The sequence below is a fragment of the Cebus imitator genome, unplaced genomic scaffold (assembly GCF_001604975.1).
Source record: "Cebus imitator isolate Cc_AM_T3 unplaced genomic scaffold, Cebus_imitator-1.0 Scaffold41, whole genome shotgun sequence".
Taxonomy (NCBI): Eukaryota; Metazoa; Chordata; class Mammalia; order Primates; family Cebidae; genus Cebus; species Cebus imitator.
In genome coordinates this window covers 6,282,770-6,302,216 of record NW_016107356.1, presented here as the reverse complement: position 1 = coordinate 6,302,216, position 19,447 = coordinate 6,282,770, and the positions used below count along the sequence as shown (strand labels likewise).

At 48.0% G+C, this 19,447-nt stretch overlaps 1 protein-coding gene across 1 annotated transcript in view; it reads right to left on the bottom strand.

Moving 5' to 3' along the window:
* Window positions 1–14,413, bottom strand: part of DOP1B (DOP1 leucine zipper like protein B) — a 107,956-nt gene extending 93,543 nt beyond the window's left edge. Inside the window, exons 1-2 of the mRNA XM_017526059.2 lie at window positions 14,250–14,413; window positions 8,210–8,373 (exon numbers count right to left, since the gene is read on the bottom strand). Coding sequence (XP_017381548.2) covers window positions 8,210–8,347 — 138 coding nt within the window. The 5' untranslated portion in view covers window positions 8,348–8,373; window positions 14,250–14,413. The remainder of the gene's footprint in view (window positions 1–8,209; window positions 8,374–14,249) is intronic.
* Between the last annotated feature and the right edge of the window lie 5,034 nt (window positions 14,414–19,447).

Here is a 19,447-nt window from a genome sequence, read left to right as displayed (position 1 = left end):
GGAGGGGAGGAGAGGGGAGGGGAGGGGAGGGGAGTTGGACTTGCATCTTCTAAATCCTGGTCTCAAGATCAGGACACTACCAGAGACAAATGGGTGCAGGGCTGGCCCCTCTACTGCAGGAACAGGATCTACTTTAATGTGATAAGCATCCCCACCATCAGCATCCTTTCCATTTGTTGTCTTCTGAGAAGGCAATGCAGGGCCTTACCATTCCATGATGACCCTGGCCCTGCACTTACCTGAGCACCTCCACCTTCACGGTCACAGCCACAGAGGTCATTAGAACAAAGGCTGCTGGGAAATGTACGTGCCACGGTCTAACAGATGAGGACCAACGAGTGAGATGCTGAGATGAAACCAGACACCATGCAGGCTGAGAGGCGCAGTGCTTACAGGAGGAGGCTGGCAGGGCTCATGACCTTGTTCCAGGCCACTGAGCACCAGGGTCTCGCCAGCAGGGATGAGGAATGCGGAGTTAACTGGAGCACCAAGGCTCCAGCGGGGGAGGAAGGCTGAAAGGACCATCCTCAGCAGACATGTAGGACACCCCCACAATGCAGTGCCTCATGAATAAGCTAGTGCAGAGCTCTCGGCATGCGGTGGGGAGAGGGCACAAATCACCTGGAAGGCTTTCCTGACTCAGCAGGTTCTGGGTGCATCACCGAGTCACCCCCCGCCATACACACACACACACACGCTCTTCACCAGCCTCCCGGGCCATGAACAAGCCTAAAGAAATCACACTTCCTCTGTTCCTCCACAAGGTGTGTGATACAAGACCATCTGGGCTTCCTTCAGAGATCAGCTTTGTAAACAGGTGACAGGTGGAGAGACAGCCGGCACCTCCTCATCACACTCTGTCACCAGCTGAACTGTATCCCTCTCAAACTCCTATGGCAAAGCCCTTCCTGACCTCCACTGGAGACTGGGACTGTATCTGGAGAGAGGTTTTTCTTTTCTTAGAAAATAAAGAAATGCCTATAGTCACATGCCTATAGTCCCAGCCACTTGGGAGGCTGAGGCAGGAGGATGGCCTGAGCCCAGGAGGCAGAGGTTGCAGTGAACTGAGATCATGCCATTGCACTCTAGCCTCAAAAAAAAAAAAAAAAAGAGTGAGGATTCTGTTGGACTCACCAAGTATGTATGTGTGCATGTATGTATGTAGGTATGCATTTGTCAACCAGGCTGGAGTGCTGGAGTTCACTGGTGCAATTTTGGCTCACTGCAACCTCTGCTGCCCAGGTTCAAGCAATTCTCCTGCCTCAGTCTCCCAAGCACCTGGGATTACAGGCACCCGCCATCACACCTGACTAATTTTGTATTTTTGGTAGAGATGAGCTTTTGCTATGTTGACCAGGCTGGTCTCAAACTCCTGACCCCAAGTGATCTGCCTCAGCCTCCCAAAGTGCTGGGATTACAGGCATGAGCCAGCCTGCCTGGCCTCTCACCAGGCTTTTAGGTAAAGAGGTCTTGGAGTTGAACTGTAAAGGGCTAGGGTAGTTGACTACGTCTCCAATCTCCAGCCCATGTCCTTCCCATCACGCTGCAGCACTAATTCTGAAACACCACAATCATGAGGCTCTGTTTTCAAATGAGGTGCTCGTAGCTAAGTGATGAAGACTCTGGAAGCTGAGCTGTGTGACACCACAGACCTCAGGCTGCCCTTGCTGTTCATGGCTGTTCTGTACAACTGTAGGGTGTCATCAGACAAAAGCAGCAAAAAAAGCTGGTTCATTTAGGACCATTATGACATTTTTTTTTTAAAAAAAAGCTTTAATAAGATTTTAAGATCTAGAGTTAATTTATTTCTATTAGCCTTCATTTCCAAAATCAAAGCTTGGTAGAGCACTTGGGTTCAGGGTTTAAAAGGCACTTGATTAAAATTTTTTTCTTGGGTTGGGCAAGGTGGCTTATGCCTATAATCCCAGAACTTTCGGAGGCTGAGGTAGGTGGACCACCTGAGCCCAGGAGTTCAAGACCTCCCTGGGCAATATAGCACAATCCTGCTTCTACAAAAATTACAAAAATTAGCTGGGCCCAGTGCACACACATGCCTGTAGTCTCAGCTACTCAGGAAGCTGAGGAAGGAGATCACTTGAGCCCCAAAGGTTGAGGCTGCAGTGAGCCATGATTGTGCTACTACACTCCAGCCTGGGTGACAGAGCCAGACTCTGTCTCAGAAAAACAAAAAAAAAATTTACTTAATTGACAAGTAAAATTTTTACACATTTATCACATGCAATATGTGAAATATGTACTAATTGTGAAATGTCTGAGTCAAACTAATTAACACATGCATTACCTCACATATTTATCACTTTTGTGGTTAGAACACTTAAAATCTATTCTTTTAGCAATTTTTTTTTGTTGAGACGGAGTTTCACTCTTGTCGCCCAAGCTGGAATACAGTGGCGTGGTCTCAGCTCACTGCAACCTCTGCCTCCTGAGTTCAAGCGATTCTCCTACCTCAGCCTCCTGAGTAGCTGGGATTACAGGTACCTACCAGCACACCCAGCTAATTTTTGTATTTTTAGTAGAGACAGGATTTCATCATGTTGGCCAGGCTCATCTCGAACTCCTGACTTCAGATGATCTGCCTGCCTCCGCCTCCCAAAGTGCTGGGGTTATAGGTGTGAGCCACCGTGCCCAGGCTCTCTTAGCAATTTTCAAGTATATAATAATTGTTATTAACTATAGGTGGCATGTTGTACAACAGTATTAACTTTCTGTGCCTGGCTTATTTCACTTCACATACTATTCTCCAGGTTCATCCATGTTGTCACAAATGGCAGAATTTCCTTCTTTAATAAAAGCTGAATAGTATTCCAGTGTGTATATTTTGGTGATTAATATTTACTTTAAAATAATCAGGGAAAGCTGATGGCTTGAAGTCTCAGCCAAACCATTAAGCAAAAGTTACCCTATTCGTGCTAATACACCTAAAAACTATAAAAGATAAACTATTCTCTAATACAGAAAAATTCTAAAAATGATACTGAAACATTTAGCAAGTTTGAAAATGATGCCATTAGAATCTGTCTATAGTTGGACATACCAAGACCCTCTGGGACCCAGTTTTCTTGGTTGTAAAAAGGGTTGAGCTGGATGAGTATTTTCCAAATCTAAGGTTTATGCATTTAGTCACCTACCTTAAAAAAAAAAGGATGTTGACCCTAAGCTTTTGTGTCCTATATTATTATTTAAACTGTATTATAAAGAATTTTATTAATTCAACTCTCAGCTCTTTTTTTTTGAGACCGACTCTTGCTCTGTCCCCCAGGCTGGAGTGCAGTGGTGCAATCTGGGCTCACTGCAACCTCTGCCTCCCAGGTTCAAGTGATTCTCTTGCCTCAGTCTCCCGAGTAGCTGGGACTAAAGGCACTTGCCACCACGACTGGCTAATTTTTGTATTTTTAATAGAGACGGGGTTTCACCATGTTGGCCAGGCTGGTCTCAAACTCCTGACCTCAGGTGATCCATCTGCCTCTGCCTCCCAAAGTGCGGCGATTACAGGCGTGAGCCACTGCGCCTGGCCCAACTCTCAACTCTAACTCACCGAATTTCTGTGCGTTAAGTCCACAAAATCTGACAATCACCAAAGCTTTAAACAAATTCCTTTTTTTGAGCCAGGGGCTCAGTCTGTCACCCAGGCTGGAGTGCAGTGGCGCGATAGCTCCAGGCTAAGGCTCTAGGGATCCTCCCACCTCAGCCTTCTGAGTAGCTGGACTACAAGTGTGCACCACCATGCCCAGATAATTTTTGTATTTTTGGAGAGATGGGGTTTCACCATGTTGCCCAGGCTGGTCTGAAATTCCTGGGCTCAAGTGATCCTTCTGCCTCAGCCTCCCAAAGAGCTGGGATTACAGGCATGCACCACTGCACCCAATGAAGAAAATTCTTTATTCATAGCAACTCCTATCAGGGACCCTTGAATGTAGAAGTTGCAAGTTTCCCAGAAGCAAGTATTCCTGATGCTGATCAAGACGTGCTCCCTCCAGCACCATCCAAACCCTCCACATCCAGTAACAGCAGGAACTGATTTCAGGGCTAAAGGTGCGCGTATCCATGCTGGCTCTTGTGCTTGGTGACAGCCCAGGGGATTCTTGCAATGGGTAAGGCAAAGGTTCCCTTGCTCACAGCCTCCCTGGGAGGAAACTCAACGGCTTCCCCTCCCTGCCAGAGCAAAATCTCATTGGTGGCCTGACTCTGCTGCATCTCTGGTCACTCTGTCCTCTGGCTACTCCTGTCCCCTTCCCATGCCTTGGACACAGGCCCATGCCCCAGATGGCCCTTCCCGCCAGCTTGCTTGCTTCACCCCGGCCTCTACTTTAATGTCACGCTGTCAGCGCCCTCTCTGTCTAAAATAGCACTCCCTCGTCCTTCCTCCATACCCCACTTTCCCAGTGTATTTTTCTTCTTAGCATTCAGCATCTGACATCACACAGTCATCTGTTGTCTGTCTCTCGCCAAGAAAGCGTAATTTCTTTCCATGAGAGCAGGGGCTTAGTGTTCAATGCCTTATTCCCAGCACTGAGGTGTTCTTTTGTTTTCTGTTTTGAGATGGAGTTTCACTCATGTTGCCCAGGCTGGAGTGCAATGGCGTGATCTCAGCTCACTGCAACCTCTGCCTCCTGTGTTCAAGCAATTCTCCTGCCTCAGCCTTCCAAGTAGCTGGGATTACAGGCACCCACCACCATGCCGGGCTAATTTTTGTATTTTTGTAGAGACAGGGTTTCATCATGTTGGCCAGGCTGGTCTCGAACTCCTGACCTCAGGTAATCCACCCACCTCAGCCTCCCAAAGTGCTGGGATTACACGGTGAGGCACCATGCCCGGCAACACTGAGGTGTTAATAGTTTGTGTCCTCCTCTTGCCACTGTACTAGTGTTCTAGGGCTGCTATTACGAAGTGCCACACACCAGGTGGCTTAAACGACAGAAATGTATTCTCAGCTGGACACGGTGGCTCATGCCTGTAATCCCAGCACTTTGGGAGGCCAAGGTGGGCATATCACCTGAAGTCAGGAGTTCGAGATCAGCCTGGCCAACATGGTGAAACCCCATCTCCACTAAAAATACAAAAAATTAGCCACTGCTAATGGGTATGGGTTAGAACCCATTAGAACTGCTTAATGGGTATGGGTTTCCTTTTGGAATGATGAAAATGTGTGGAACTAGAGTGTAGGAATGGTTGCACAACGTGGTAAAGGCACTAAAGGTCACTCATGTGTGCACTTAAATGGGTAAATGGTGAATTTTGTGTTATGTGAATTTTATCTCAATAAAGAAAAAAGAGCCAGGCACTGTGGCTCATGCCTATAATCCCAGCACTTTGGGAGGGCCAAGGCGGGTAGATCACGAGGTCAGGAGTTCAAGAGCAGACTGGCCAATATGGTGAAACTCCATCTCTACTAAAAAATACAAAAATTAGCTGGGCATGGTGGCTTGTACCTGTAATCCCAGCTATGTGGGAGGCTTAGGTAGGAGAATTGCTTGAACCAAGACCAGGGAGGCAGGGGTTGCAGTGAGCTGAGATCACACCACTGCACTCCAGCCTGGGCTACACAGCGAGACTCCATCTCAAAAAAAAAAAAAAAGAAAAAAGAAAAAAAGAAAAGCACAGTGGCTCATGCCAGTAATCCCAGCACTTTGGGAGGCCAAAGCAGACGGATCACAAGGTCAAGAGATTGAGACCATCCTAGCCAACATGGCGAAACCCTGTCTCTACTAAAAATACAAAAATTAGCTGGGCGTGGTGGTTTGCACCTGTAGTCCCAGCTACAGGTGCTGAGCTACAGGAGGCTGCAGCAGGAGAATCGCTTGAACCCAGGAGATGGAGGTTGCAGTGAGCTTAGATCGCATGACTGCACTCCAGCCCGGCCACAGATCGAGAATCCATCTCAAAAAAAAAGGAAAAAACAAAAAACAGAAATAACAAATACTGTCCCCTCCCCAACAATAAGTATGCTGTTCTGCTGGGCATGGTGGCTTACGCCAGTAATTCCTGCACTTTGGGAGGCTGAGGTGGCCGGGTCACTTGAGGTCAGGAGTTCGAGACCAGCCTGGCCAACATGGTGAAACCCCGTCTCTACTACAAATACAAAAAATTAGGCAGGCATGGTGGCAGGCACCTGTAGGCCCAGCTACTTGGGAGGCTGAGGCAGAAGAGTCACTTGAACCTGGGAGGCGGAGGTCGCCATGAGCCAATATCCGCCACTGCACTCCAGCCTGTGTGACAGAGCAAGACTCTTGTCTCAAAAAAAAAAAAAAAAAAAAAGTAGGCTGTTTTTAGACTCCAGGAAAGCTGACTACTGAAACATCAAAACATTCAGAAAAATGTGGACTCAACGTCATTCTACTGCTTCTCCCTTTCCCCTTCATGCAAATGCTATCTTCATTCACCTAGAGAATTCCTGAGATAGAGCTGTACAACCAAAGAATGTGCAAGCTCTTATTTCCTGTTTTTAAGACCTTAGAAACATTTAGCCACCCCAGCCAGCACCGACCCGTGACATTTACATGTCGTAAATATGCCTTGCAAAAGACCAGCAGCTTATCGGCCACGAGCTGTAAGAACTGCCTATCTCCATCTGTCAGGTCTGTGGAATCAGGCTGCTGAAATTCTTCACTCACCCCAAATGCCCTGTGTGTTTGGTCTGGGGAGCTGAGATCTGCAGAGTAGAGCTGGCCATCTCCTAACTCCCACCTAGCACTTGGGCTCCAAACTTAGGTCCTGTCCGAACAGCAACAGAGCTAGGGACAGTTCTCAAAGCCCAGATATCATCTACCTACACATTGCAGTGGTCATCTGAGTGCTTAAGGGTCCCTGTGTCACTTTCTTTCTGGGCAGGATGGAAAAATGCAATGCTCCCATCTATAGGTCACTGATATAGAGGTGTGGTCCCCAACCTTTTTGGCACCAGGGACCATTTTCATGGTAGACAATTTCTCCATGGATGGGTTGGCGGAGGGGCGGGAGGGTGGATGTCTGATTTTAGGGTGAAACTGTTCCACCTCAGATCATCAGGCATTAGTAAGATTCTCATAAAGAGTAGCAGGGCACAGTGGCTCATGCCTGTAATCCCAGCACTTTGGGAGGCCAAGGTGGGCAGACCACTTGAGGTCACGAGTTTGACACCAGCCTGGCCAACATGGCAAAACCCCATCTCTATGGAAAATACAAAAATTAGCCAAGCGTAGTGGTGTGTGCCTGGAATCCCAGCTACTTGGGTGGCTGAGGCAGGAGAATCACTTGAACCTGGGAGGCAGAGGTTGCAGTGAGCTGAGATTATGCCACTGCACTCCAGCCTGGGCAACAGAGTGAGACTGTCTCAAAGAAAAAAAAAAGATTCTCATAAAGAGCATGCAACCTAGATCCCTTGCAAGTACAGTTCACAATAGGGTTCATGCTTCTATGAGAATCCAATGCCACCACTAATCTGACAGGCGGCAGAGCCCAAGCAATAATGCTCAGGCGCACTGCTCACCTCCTGCTGTGCATCCCTGCTCCTAACAGGTCACGGACTGGTACTGGTCAGCAGCCTGGGGATTGGAGGCCCCTGATGTAGAGCACAAGGTCTAGCCCACATTTGACCAGTTTTGGTTTTACTAGAGCTGAACCCATAAACACATACACATACACATACACACACATGGACATGCTCACACACACAAAGTTTTGGGCAGATTTCAATATTTATTTCAACTTTTATTCTTCTAGGAGTTACCAGACAGCAGTAAAAGGCTCAAAAAAGTAGATCAAAGAAGAAAAATAAATAAAAATCCTAAGGAATATACAAAGAACAGTCTTTGAATACCTAATTTGACAATTTTAAATTTTATCTTGTCTAGACAAGATAAAATATCGTAAGAAAAACATTGTAAGAAATTTGGCTGTTCAACTATATGAATACTATATATAATTTAATGCTCAGAAAAAGCTGGAAGGAAGTATATACATTGATAGGTCAACAGTGGGTAACACTGGAGGACAGAATTATGAGTGGTTTTTTTTCTTTTCTGTATTTTCGAATTGTTGTAATCATCATTCTATATACAATGGTATTTCCTTGAAATAAAGATTATATTGTATAATATGTAATACAAAGATTATAAAATACAAACGATATCACCATGTAATTTCTTGTAATAATAAAAAGACAATTACGTCCCCACCTCCACTCAGTCCAAATAGGATACACCCTACATACCTTGTTGAGTTTGCCAAGTGAAGATATGAGATCCGCCCATTCACTCGAGGACTCAAAATTTCTCAAAGCCTTTTCAATCACTGAAGAGTAGCTTCTGTATCTGTAATCATTTAAGAGCTCCTGCTCTTCTGGATCCATCTTACATTCTCACAGCAGAAAAGTATCTAAAAGCAAATCAAAAAATAACCAAATGAGAGGGCCATTTGGGGACACAAATCATTTCCAACTCAGAGCTACGGAAGACACGTATCCACAAACACTACTGTGCACAAACTCACTGGGCAGTTCAAATATTTAGCAAGGCTTCTGGGCCAGGCACCGTGGGAGATGAAAGATAAACAGTTCCCGCCCTCGTGGATTCTGGGGGAGACCAGTATACAGGGGCAGAAAGCACAGAGTGCTAGGGCTCCAAGTAATTGACAAAACAAATTCCAGGATCAAAGCTCCAAAGCTGCTAGACTACATATTGTTGCCAGCTGGTAATTCTGATTGAGCATGGCCCTTCCCATCACAGGGCATTTAAATTTTTTTTAATTTTTGGGGAGGTAGGGTCTTACTCTGCCACCCAGGCTGGAGTGCGGTGGCATGATCATGGCTCACTGCAGCCTCAACCTCTTAAGCTCAAGTGATCCTTCCTTCCACCTCAGGCTCCCAAGTAGCTGGGACTATTGGAATGCATCACCATGCCTGGCTGTTTTATTTAAAGTGTGGCAGACATCTACCCAACATGACTTATTCTCCTTTTCTGTACTAAGAAAGCACTGGTTTTGTTCGGGGTAACACTAGAATTCCCAGACTCCCTTGCATCTAGGTGGCCATGTAAGAACTCTTGACAATGAGATGCCAGGAGAAGCTGTGAGTCAAAAAGGCTGTTGGCAAGGAGGCAGACTTCCTGGCATAAGCCTTTTGCCCCCCACTCTTCTTCATTCTGCCTGGAACAAAGGCATGATGTTGGAGTGAAGTCCCATCTTGCAACTGTCATGCAACATGCACAAAAGCCACAAAGTAAGGATGGCTGAGTGGAACGACAGAGCCCCTGCGGCCACAGATGGCGTGATGAAGGCGCCACACGCCAACCCTGGATGCTGTAACGTCTGGCGTATGTTTTCTGCACATTACAGCTAATTTGTTTAAGCTGCCGTTCAATCAGGTTTTCTGCTACAACCAACCACAATCCTAACTGATATATGAGGACAAACAGTATTTCACCAGTACTGCTCAGTCTGAAAGGAAAGACAAATATGGAGCAATGCCACATAATTAAACATGCATGAACGCAGTCAGCTGGGCACTTTGCTGTACAAGTTGGATGTAGTCAATCAATAAAAAGGCAAATATGGTAGATGGAAGAAACTGAACTGAAGATACAACATGTTCTGTAGGCTCAAGTCTTTCATTTACAGGACAGTTATAAAAATTTCATGAAATCTTGTACATCAATTTCTGATCACTCCAGACTCAATCCAGTCCTTCACCAGGCTACCACTACTTTCAAGTCACCGATGGCAGGGGTCCTTCACTTTACCTCTCAGTAGTACCCTTCGGCAGACCACTTGCTTCTCTAAGCAGCCTAGCAGCCTCTGCTTGGTCCACACACTCCTCTGGCCCCTCTAGTCACCGAACTTCTTTCCTCCTCCTCTACCAACTGCTAAATGCATTCCCTGGCAGCTGGGCATGGTGGCTCACGCCTCTAATCCCAGCACTTTGGGAGGCCAAGGCAGGTGGATCACTTGAGGTCAGGAGTTTGAGACCAGCCTAGCCAATATGGTGAAACCCCACCTCTGCCAAAAAATAAAAAAAATAGCTGGGTGTGGTGGCACACACCTGTAATCCCAGCTACTTGGGAGGTTGAGGCATGAGCATCGCGTGAACCTGGGAGGTGGAGGTTGCATGAGGTGAGATTCCGCCACTGTACCCCTGCCTGGGTGACAGAGCGACTCTGTCTCAAAAAAAAAAAAAGAAAAAGAAAAAGAAAAAAAAGAAGTGAAGACTTTGGGAGGTGATTATATCATAGGATTAGTCTTTTTGGATAAGGGAAATGTGCTAACATTGAATTATGGTGATGCTTGCACAACTCTGTAAATTTATGAAAAATCACTGAAATTAGCTGGACACAGTGGCTCATTCCTATAATCCCAGCTATTCCAGAGGTTGAGGTGTGAGGATTGCTTCAGCCCTGGGGCTTGTGACCAGCCTGGGTGACATAGTAAGATCCTGTCTCAGAAACAACAACACTGAGTTATACAGTTGAATGAATTTTATGAGCTTGAAAGTATAGCTCAGTAAAGCTGTTTAAAAAATAAAACTAGGCCAGGTGTGGTGGCTCATGCCTGTAATCCCAGATCTTTGGGAGGCTGAGGTGGGTGGATCACGAGGTCAGGAGTTTGAGATCAGCCTGGCCAACATGGTGAAACCCCATCTCTACTAAAAATACAAAAATTAGCTGGGCATGGTGGTGGGTGCCTGTAATCCCAGCTACTCAGGAAGCTGAGGCAGGAGAATCACTTGAACCCAGGAAGTGGAGGTTGCAGTGAGCTGAGATCATGCCATTGCACTCCAGCCTAGGCAACATTGCGAGACTTTGTCCCAAAATATAATAAAAAACAAACAAAAAACTAAACTCTTAATTCCATCTGCTCAACATGCTCCTTCTCCAGTCTCTCCCTTCTCAGAAGTAACCACTTCATCTGTGGAATCACTGTAGGCTCTTCCCTCTCTTCACCTGCCACGCTCAACCCCAGTCCTGTTTGCCTCTTCTTCCTAAACACCTATTGACTCAATTGCTCTCCGTCTCCGCTGCACCGCTGTGCAGGCCGCCCGTTCCCTGCAAGGCTGCAGAAGCTTTCCAATGATTCTCCCACACTTGCGCCTTTCCAGCACCTTTACACACAGTGTTCCAAGTTAAAACATAATGCATACAACTGCCATGTTTAAAATTGTTTCCATAAAGCTTAAAATAAGGCCAGGCGCAGTGGCTCATGCCTGTAATCCCAGCACTTTGGGAGGTCGAGGTGAGCGGATCACCTGAGTTCAGGAGTTTGCCATCAGCCTGGCCAACACGGTGAAACAGTCTTGGCTAAAAGTACAAAAATTAGCTAGGAGTGGTGACGCATGCCTGTGAGCCCAGCTACTTGGGAGGCTGAGGCAGGAGAATCCCTTGAATCTGGGAGGTGGAAGTTGCAGTGAGCTGAGATCATGCCACTGCACTCCACCCTGGGCAACAGAGCAAGACTCTGCCTCAAAAAAAAAAAAAAAAAAAAGCTTCAAATAAAACCAAACAACCCCTTTTCCAGCTTACAAGATTCTACCCACTTCTCACTGCACCCTACAAATCCCAGGCCAGACCCATCCTGACACAGAGCCTCTGCGTATGCGTGCCTCTCTGCAAAAATATACTGCACCTTGCACACCCACCCACATAATAAGACTGCCTACTCATTCCTGGGAAGGCCTGTCCCTTTTTCTGAAATGAGTGCCTTCACACGTTTTGAAAATATTAAGGAAAAGATGGTAAGAAATTGGTATATCCAAACAGTCCATACTTTTTTTTTCCCAGAAAATTCACAGTTCTGAAATCCAGCATCTCTAAACCACCACAATACTCCAAATACTCCAGCAGTGCAGTCTGTTCACTCTACTAAGTGTCTAAACATGGAGGAAAGAAACATAAATAAGATCCCTACTCGCATAGTTCACAGCCTGATAAAAGTGGAAATACCTAAACACATCACTTCAGTTTAATGTGGCATACATGAGTGAGAGAGGGTGGACAAAGTGACAGAGTCTGATGGTAGCAAGAGAAAACTCAGCCACCGGCAGAGGAGTCCTCAAAGTCCAGAGGTGTGGCCGGCTAGAGTTATGGGAGGAGAACGGTCATAAGGTGTGTATTGATGATAAGGTGTGTATTTAGGAGGTGGGGTAGCAAGGGACACCACTGCTCATGGCAAGGAGGGCATCAGCCAGGTAAGAGCAGGTAACTGGAGCAGTCAATGTTATGGTTGGCCATATGAAGAAAGTGCTATCTGGTATAACTGCCAGCACAGGTGAGAAGTCTGGAAACAGTCATTCATGCAAGCTCCTTTATTTCAAAATACAGGGCATGTAGTATGCTACCAAGCAAGTCTTCTGGGTGAGCTTGGTAAATTCACCATTTATGCATGTATTTCTTTTTCTTTCTTATTTTTATTTATTTATTTGTTTTGAGATGGAGTCTTGCTCTTGTTGCCCAGGCTGGAGTGCATGATTTCGGCTCACTGCAACCGACGCCTCCCGGGTTCAAGCGATTCTCCTGCCTTAGTCTCCCAAGTAGCTGGGATTACAGGTGCCCGCCACACACCTGGCTATTTTTTTTTTTCGTATTTTTGGTAGAGAAGGGGTTTCACCACATTGGCCAGGCTGGTCGCGAACTCCTGACCTCAGGTGATCCGCCCACCTTAGCCTCCCAAAGTGCTGGGATTACAGGTTTAGTAAATGTGCCTGGCCTTATCCATGCATTTCTTTCATGCAACACAAGAGTCCTGTGAGATGGGTATTAGCCCCAAGATGGGGATACTGGAAGTCAGGCCATTCGGAAAATTGCCCAGCAGCTAGCAGAACCAGATTTGAGCTCAGGTCAGTGAGATAGTACAGGGTCTCCATTACATTACGCTAGTGAGAAAATTTTTGGTTCAGTCCTTAAATAGCTCTTTTGCCACTGATCTTGCAATCTATCCTGAACATCTTTCTCGTGAGAGATTGAACGGTTTGGTAAAACCGACGGAGTTATATAGCCTATAAATAACTAGACACATAAAGAAGTAATCACATAAGAAATGTATCTGAGCAGATACACACACCTTACAATCGAAAATGTCAGCAAGAAATCTCTCACTTTACCCATTTTTAACTTCATACAAAACCACATCCAGGGTTGGGAGCTGCGGCTCATGCCTGTAATTCCAGCACTTTAAGAGGCTGAGGTGGAAGGATTGCTTGAGCCCAGGAGTTGAGACCAGACTGGGCAACACAGTGAGACCTCCGTCTCTACAAAATAATAATAATAATAAAGAAAAAGAAACAAACAAGTTCGAGTGAAAAACCAACAGCCAGATCCCAAAAAAGTTCACTGTAAATATGTTTACATGAAGGAATATTTCTGAGTTCGATGAAAATGAGGACACAGTGACCCTACACAAAAGCAAAAACATTTAGCAACAAATAATAGATATGTACAATTAGTAATAAAACTGATAATGACCCTTAGTTTACAGCACAGAAACACTCATCACCAACGGGCTTAATCAACTCTGAGACACACTGATTTGAATTTGGTCTTTCACAGTGGTAATTAAATTGTACTGGAAAAAATTTAAGCCACCTAATGGTAGTAGGCCTGGGGGGCGGAGGGGACGGTATTCCATCACTCTAACCAAAAAATCTAGCAACGTCTTCCCAAATGCAGGGCTGCGGTCGCGAGTGTAAGGCAACACCTGCGGGTAACAGTCCCGCCAGCAGCCGGGAAACCTGCAGGGCGCAGGGGCCAGGCCGGCGGAGCGCCTGGATCCCTTCTCCTGCGGACGGGTTGGAAGACTGGGGTCTTCCCCGACCAGGAAAGCCCTCCGTCAGGTCCGCGTCCCCAGCCTCCACCCCAGCAGGACCGCACGAGCAAACAAAGGCTGCGCGTCTCGCTGTGGGCCCGCCCCAGGAGGGCGCGCGGGCCGCGACCCAGCTGACCTGCACCTGCCGCCCCGCTCCGCGAGGGCGTGGCTGGCCGCACATCCTCCGCGCGAGGATCTGGTAAGTCGAGGGGACCCCACCCAGCCTCCCCGCTGCCCTCCGGGTTTCCAGCCCCGAGCTCCCACCCCCGCACTGCAGCAGCGCGCGCCGCGGGCCCGGGCCGCGCGCCGGGAAGCCACCTGCACCGCGGGCCGCCCTACGGCGCCGCCCGAGCCCTCTGGACCCCGGGAAAGGCTCGCGGGCGGCGGGGAGGCGACGCCCGGCTCCTCCGGCTTCGCCCAGCGGCTAAGGGGTGGACGCCGGGCAGGGCGCGGGCACGACTTACCCGCAGCAGCGGCCCTGTTGTCGGGCGCGCCCACGTGCGGCGCGGAGGAGCCCGCCCGGCTGCGGAAGAGCGACTAGGCAGGGGCTGCGGCGCGGCCGGGAGCCAGAACCGCCGAGGAAGCGCGGCGCCCGAGAACCGGCAGCAGCTGCTCTTCCCCACCGCGGCCTCGGGGCGGAGCTTGGAGGCGGGGCCTCTACGCTCGGGGCGAGACTTGAAGGCGGGGCCGGACGCCCGGAGGCGGGCCCAGGGGCCGGACCTGCAGGTGGGCCATAGGCGCGCGGGGGCGGGGTTTCCGCGGACGGGGCAGAACTGGAAGATGGGGCCTGACGCTTGGAGGCAGGATCAAGGGCGGGGCCTGGAGGTGGGTTATGGTTGCAGGGGCGGGGCCTCGGCGGGCCGGGCGTGGCCTCGGCGGACCGGACAGGGTTGGAAGGCGCGGACTGACTCATGGAGGCGGGATCGAGGGCGGGGCCTGGAGGTGGGCCATCGGTACGGGGGCGGGGCCTTGGCGGGCCGGGCTGGGCTGAAAGGCGAGGCCTGATGCATGGAGGCGGGTTCAAGGGCGGGGCCTGAAGGTGGGCGATAGGCTTGGGGGCGGGGCCTCGGGCGGGGCTTGGGCTTAGGAGCAGGGCTTGGGGAGGGACTCCGCAAGTCGGGGCGGTTCAGTCGCCGCTGCCGCGGAGTGAGGGAGCCGGAGTCTTTAGCTTCCCGCCGTAGGCGTTGCTTTGCAGCCGGGCTGCTCCGGGGAAGGCCTTGCACAGGTGGGCGGGGCGGTGTCCGCGTCTCACCTGGGGACCCCCGACACGACCTAATAGGAGGAGACATTGGTCAGTGCCGGTCCAAGGTCGTCCGCGCGTGCATCGGCCCTCGGAGGTGCTTTGGAGTCACTCACACAAACGGAGAAGCTGGGGCTCCTCGAAGGGTGCCCAGCACCTGGTTCACCCAAACTTTTCCCTCTCGACTACGCCCAAGTCCTCCACACACGCTCGGGGCTCAGGGGGCGCGGCGGCCTTGGGACCCCCGCTAAGTTGCCTCAGCCTGCGCGGGCCTGAGGTTTCCGACCCTGGGCGACCGGGTAGGCAGGATCATTTTTACCTGGACGGAGCTCGTCGCCTGGGCTCTGGCTCAGGAAGGAGACCTTGACGCCAACCTTAGAAAGCATTTCTATCTCCAGACAAACCCCAGCCCCTGCCTGCTATCCTCTCGAGCGCTGGGACCTGGAAGGTCCAGTCCGACCGCTTCAGAGCAGGACGCACCTGGAGGGTGCGCGGTAGGCAGCGCTCACCTTAGCACAGGCCCTGACCCACCCAGCTGCGGCTCCCAATCCGGACTGGGCCACTTGTGGATGAAGGCTGTCATTTCTGCAGAGGCCTCGCTCCTTTTAACCCCCAAACATCCTTTAGAAATGTTCAGACCAGGGTGACAGAGTGAGACTCCACCTAAAAAAAAATCGAGTATTCTGACAAGAAATCTGTTTTCTTGGATCAAGTTGTCTTGTCACACTTAAAAGTCTACTTAGCTGCATTCATCAGTTTAAGACATGCAGAAAGAGCCAGGTCCTTGGATATTAATACTCAAACCAAGTAAGGCATTTCAAATTTAATTTAAACCCGAACTTTAATCCTTACCCCTCTTGACAATAAAGAAGGCATTATAAATCCGAACCTACTACATTGTCTGGCTCAAGCTGGTGCCCCCAGACTGACCTCAAGTGATCCACCCACCTCAGCCTCTCAAAGTGCTGGGATTCCAGGAGTGAGCCACTGTGCCCGGCCTAAAACGTCTTTTATAAACTAAGTTCTTCTCCACCCATCTTGATAGTAACCACTGGTTCTCTGTTGGCTTCTGCCTCCTTCCCTAAAATATCCATTCCCTTTGCTCTCCCCATATTCTTCTTAGTGGAGAAGTCCTGTGCAGTTCTGTATTTGATACTTTGTCCACTTTGCAATTGACCTTTGTTATTGACACCTGTTTCATCCCCACACTGCATCCTTGTTCAGATTCTTAGTCTGTCACAATCCTTGCTGCAGTTCAGTAGGTGAAGGAAAAGTCAAAGGGTGGAGTCTAAAGCTGATATTGCATGTGGGTATACCACATATGAAACAGTCTAGAAAAATGTATCACAGAAAAGCTGATGTGGAAGGAAGCACTGGCTCCCTCTGGTGCCTAAAAAACACATTGTATTAGCCAGGTGTGATGGCATGCACCTGTACTCCCAGCTACTTGAGAGGCTGAGGCAGGAGGATCGCTTGAACCTGGGAGGTAAAGTTTGCAGTGAGTCGAAATTGTGTCACTGAACTCCAGCCTGAGCAGCAGAGTAAGACTCGGTCTCAAAAAAAAAAAAAAAAAAACCAAAACAAAATAAACCAGAAACACATTGTGTGAGATAATCCATTTAAAATATGCTGCATTTAAACCATATTTCATTTTAAGTGTAATCTAATTTATGCTTAAGTTAAATGTATCATCTCCCTTAGTTTTTACACCAAGAGAGTTGTTACATGGTCTCTAGACTCATCAGTGAAGCTGGACTTGCCAAGCACTAGAGTCAAAAAGACTTTGTAGTCAGTCCTAGATATGATCCTGGCTTTAGCTCTGAGATCTTGAGCCAGTCAATTAACCTCTCCAAGCCTTTATTTCTTCATTTGAAAAATGGCATTGATTCCTACCTTAAAGGATGCAGTGGTTTGAATGTGTCCCCTAAAGTCCTGTTTTAGAAACTTAATCCCCAAGGCAACAGTGTTGCAAAGTGGGACCTTTAAGATCATGAGGGAAGATTCTGCCATCATGAATGCATTAATATCTTTATCAGGGGAGTGGATTCCTGATAGAAGGATGAGTTTAGCTTACACTTTGTGTGCATTCTCTTGCCCTTCTGCCTTCTGCCATGGTAGGGATACACCAATAGGCCTTTGCCAGATGCTAGTGCCATGCTTTTGGACTTCCCAGACTCCAGAATTGTGATAAATAAACTTACCTTTTTTTAAAAAAAAAAAAAAAGACAGGTGACAGAGTCTCATTCTGTTGCTCAGGCTGGAGTGAAGTGGCATGATCATAGCTCACTGCAGCCATAAACTCCTGGGGACAAGTGATACTAACACCTCAACTTCTCAAGTAGGTAGTACTAAAGGTGGGCATGACCATACCTGGTCAATTTTTGTTTTTTGTGGAGATGGGGCCTCTCTATGTTGTCCAGGCTGGCCTTGAACTCCTGGCCTTACATGATCCTCCCACTTTGGCCTCCCAAAGTTATGGGATTATTGGCATGAGCTACTGTGCCCAGGCAAATTTACTTTCTTCATACATTACCTAGTCTGTGATATTCCATTATAGTAACACAAAATGAAGGGAAAGGACTGCAGTAAGAATTACCTAAAACCATGTTGGGAAATTATTAAGCAGGACATATAGTCTATCTAGTTTGCCATAGGTTCTCAATTCATGATTTTTTTCTCCTTTTGATTCCAAGCCTAATTTTTTTTTTCCGACAGCATACTGTGAACCCCCAAAATCTGAGACAGGTCTCAGTTAATTTAGAAAGTTTATTTTGCCAAGGTTGAGGATGGGCAACCATGACTCAGCCAGAAGGTTCTGACAACATACGCCCAAGACGGTAGGGGCACAGCTTGGTTTTATACATTGTAGGGAGACGTGAGACAACGATCAATATGTGTAAGATGTACATTGGTTCAGTCCAGAAAGGTGGGACAACTTGAGGCGAAGGTGGGACAGCTGGAAGCGTGGAGGGGACTTCCAAGTCATAGGCAGATAAGAGATAAATGGTGTCATTCATTTGAGTTTCTGATTAGCTTTTCCAAATGAGGCAAGCAGATATGCATTTATCTCAGTGAGCAGAGAGGTGGCCTTGAATAGAATAGAAGACAGGTTTGCCCTAAGCAGTTCCCAGCTTGACTTTTCCCTTTAGCTTAGTGAGTTTGGGGCCCCAAGATTTATTTTCCTTTCACAATACTGTAAAACATGTTAATGCAAGGTGGCTCACACTAGTAATCCCAGGACTTTGGAGGCCGAGGCAGGTAGATTACCTGAGGTTGGGAGTTCGAGACCAGCCTGATCAACATGGAGAAACCCTGTCTCTACTAAAAATACAAAAAAAAAAAAAAATTAGCTGGGCATGGTGGTGCATGCCTGTAATCCCAGCTACTTGGGAGGCTGAGGCAGGAGAATCACTTTAACCTGAGAGGCAGACGTTGCAGTGGGCTGAGATCTTGCCATTACACTCCAGCCTGGGCAACAAGAGTGAAACTCCATCTCAGAAACACACACACACACACACACACACGCACACACACAAGTTAATGTACTTCTATTAGTTAGGTTCCTTTTGATTGCAAGCAACAACTACCTAATTCAATGTAGCTTAAGAAAAAGGAAAATATATTTTAAGGCTACAGGGGTATCTTGGAGCATCTCTAAGAACTCAGGATTTCAGGAATGATCTTAGGGTCATTCTTTTTTTTCTTCTTCTTCTTTTTCTTTTTCTGAGACAGCATCTTGCTTTGTCACCCAGACTGGAGTGCAGTGATGCAAACATGGCTGGCTCACTGTAGCTTCCACCTCCCAGGCTCAAGCAGTCCTCCTGCCCCAGCTCCCCGAGGAACTGGGACTACAGGCATATACCATCACACCCGGCTAATTTTTGTATTTATTTTGTAGAGACAAGGTATCATCATGTTACCCAGGCTGGACTTGAACTCTTGAGCACAAGCCATCCACCTGCCTTGACCTCCCAAAGTGCTGGGATTGGAGGGATGAGCCACTGCACCTGTACTAAATGCTCCTCTTGACAGTTGGCCTCCTTCTCTGGCTATGGCTGGCTCCCTCTGCTTCTCAGGCACATGGGGTGGGACACAGAGTAACAGCTCTGATCCAATCCCACCGGTTCTTTTTAGAGGAAGGACCTATAGCTGGAGCAGTCAACAGAGGCAAGGTCACCTTGTGGCTGCTGCAGCTGCAAACATGGAAAGGAAGTCCAGGGGTGGGCGGGAGATCATATTTTGGAGGAGGGTGCTAGACAGATCATCCAATAAGGGCCAATGGCAGCCCTTCTCATAAGAATGAGAAATGTCATTCTGACCAGCCACTGACAATTAAGGGTCATCTAAGTGGGCTACATGCTTATCCAAAAAGGATTGGCTAGAGACAAAAGAGGAAGTGGGTTATTTATCCAAAAAGGATTG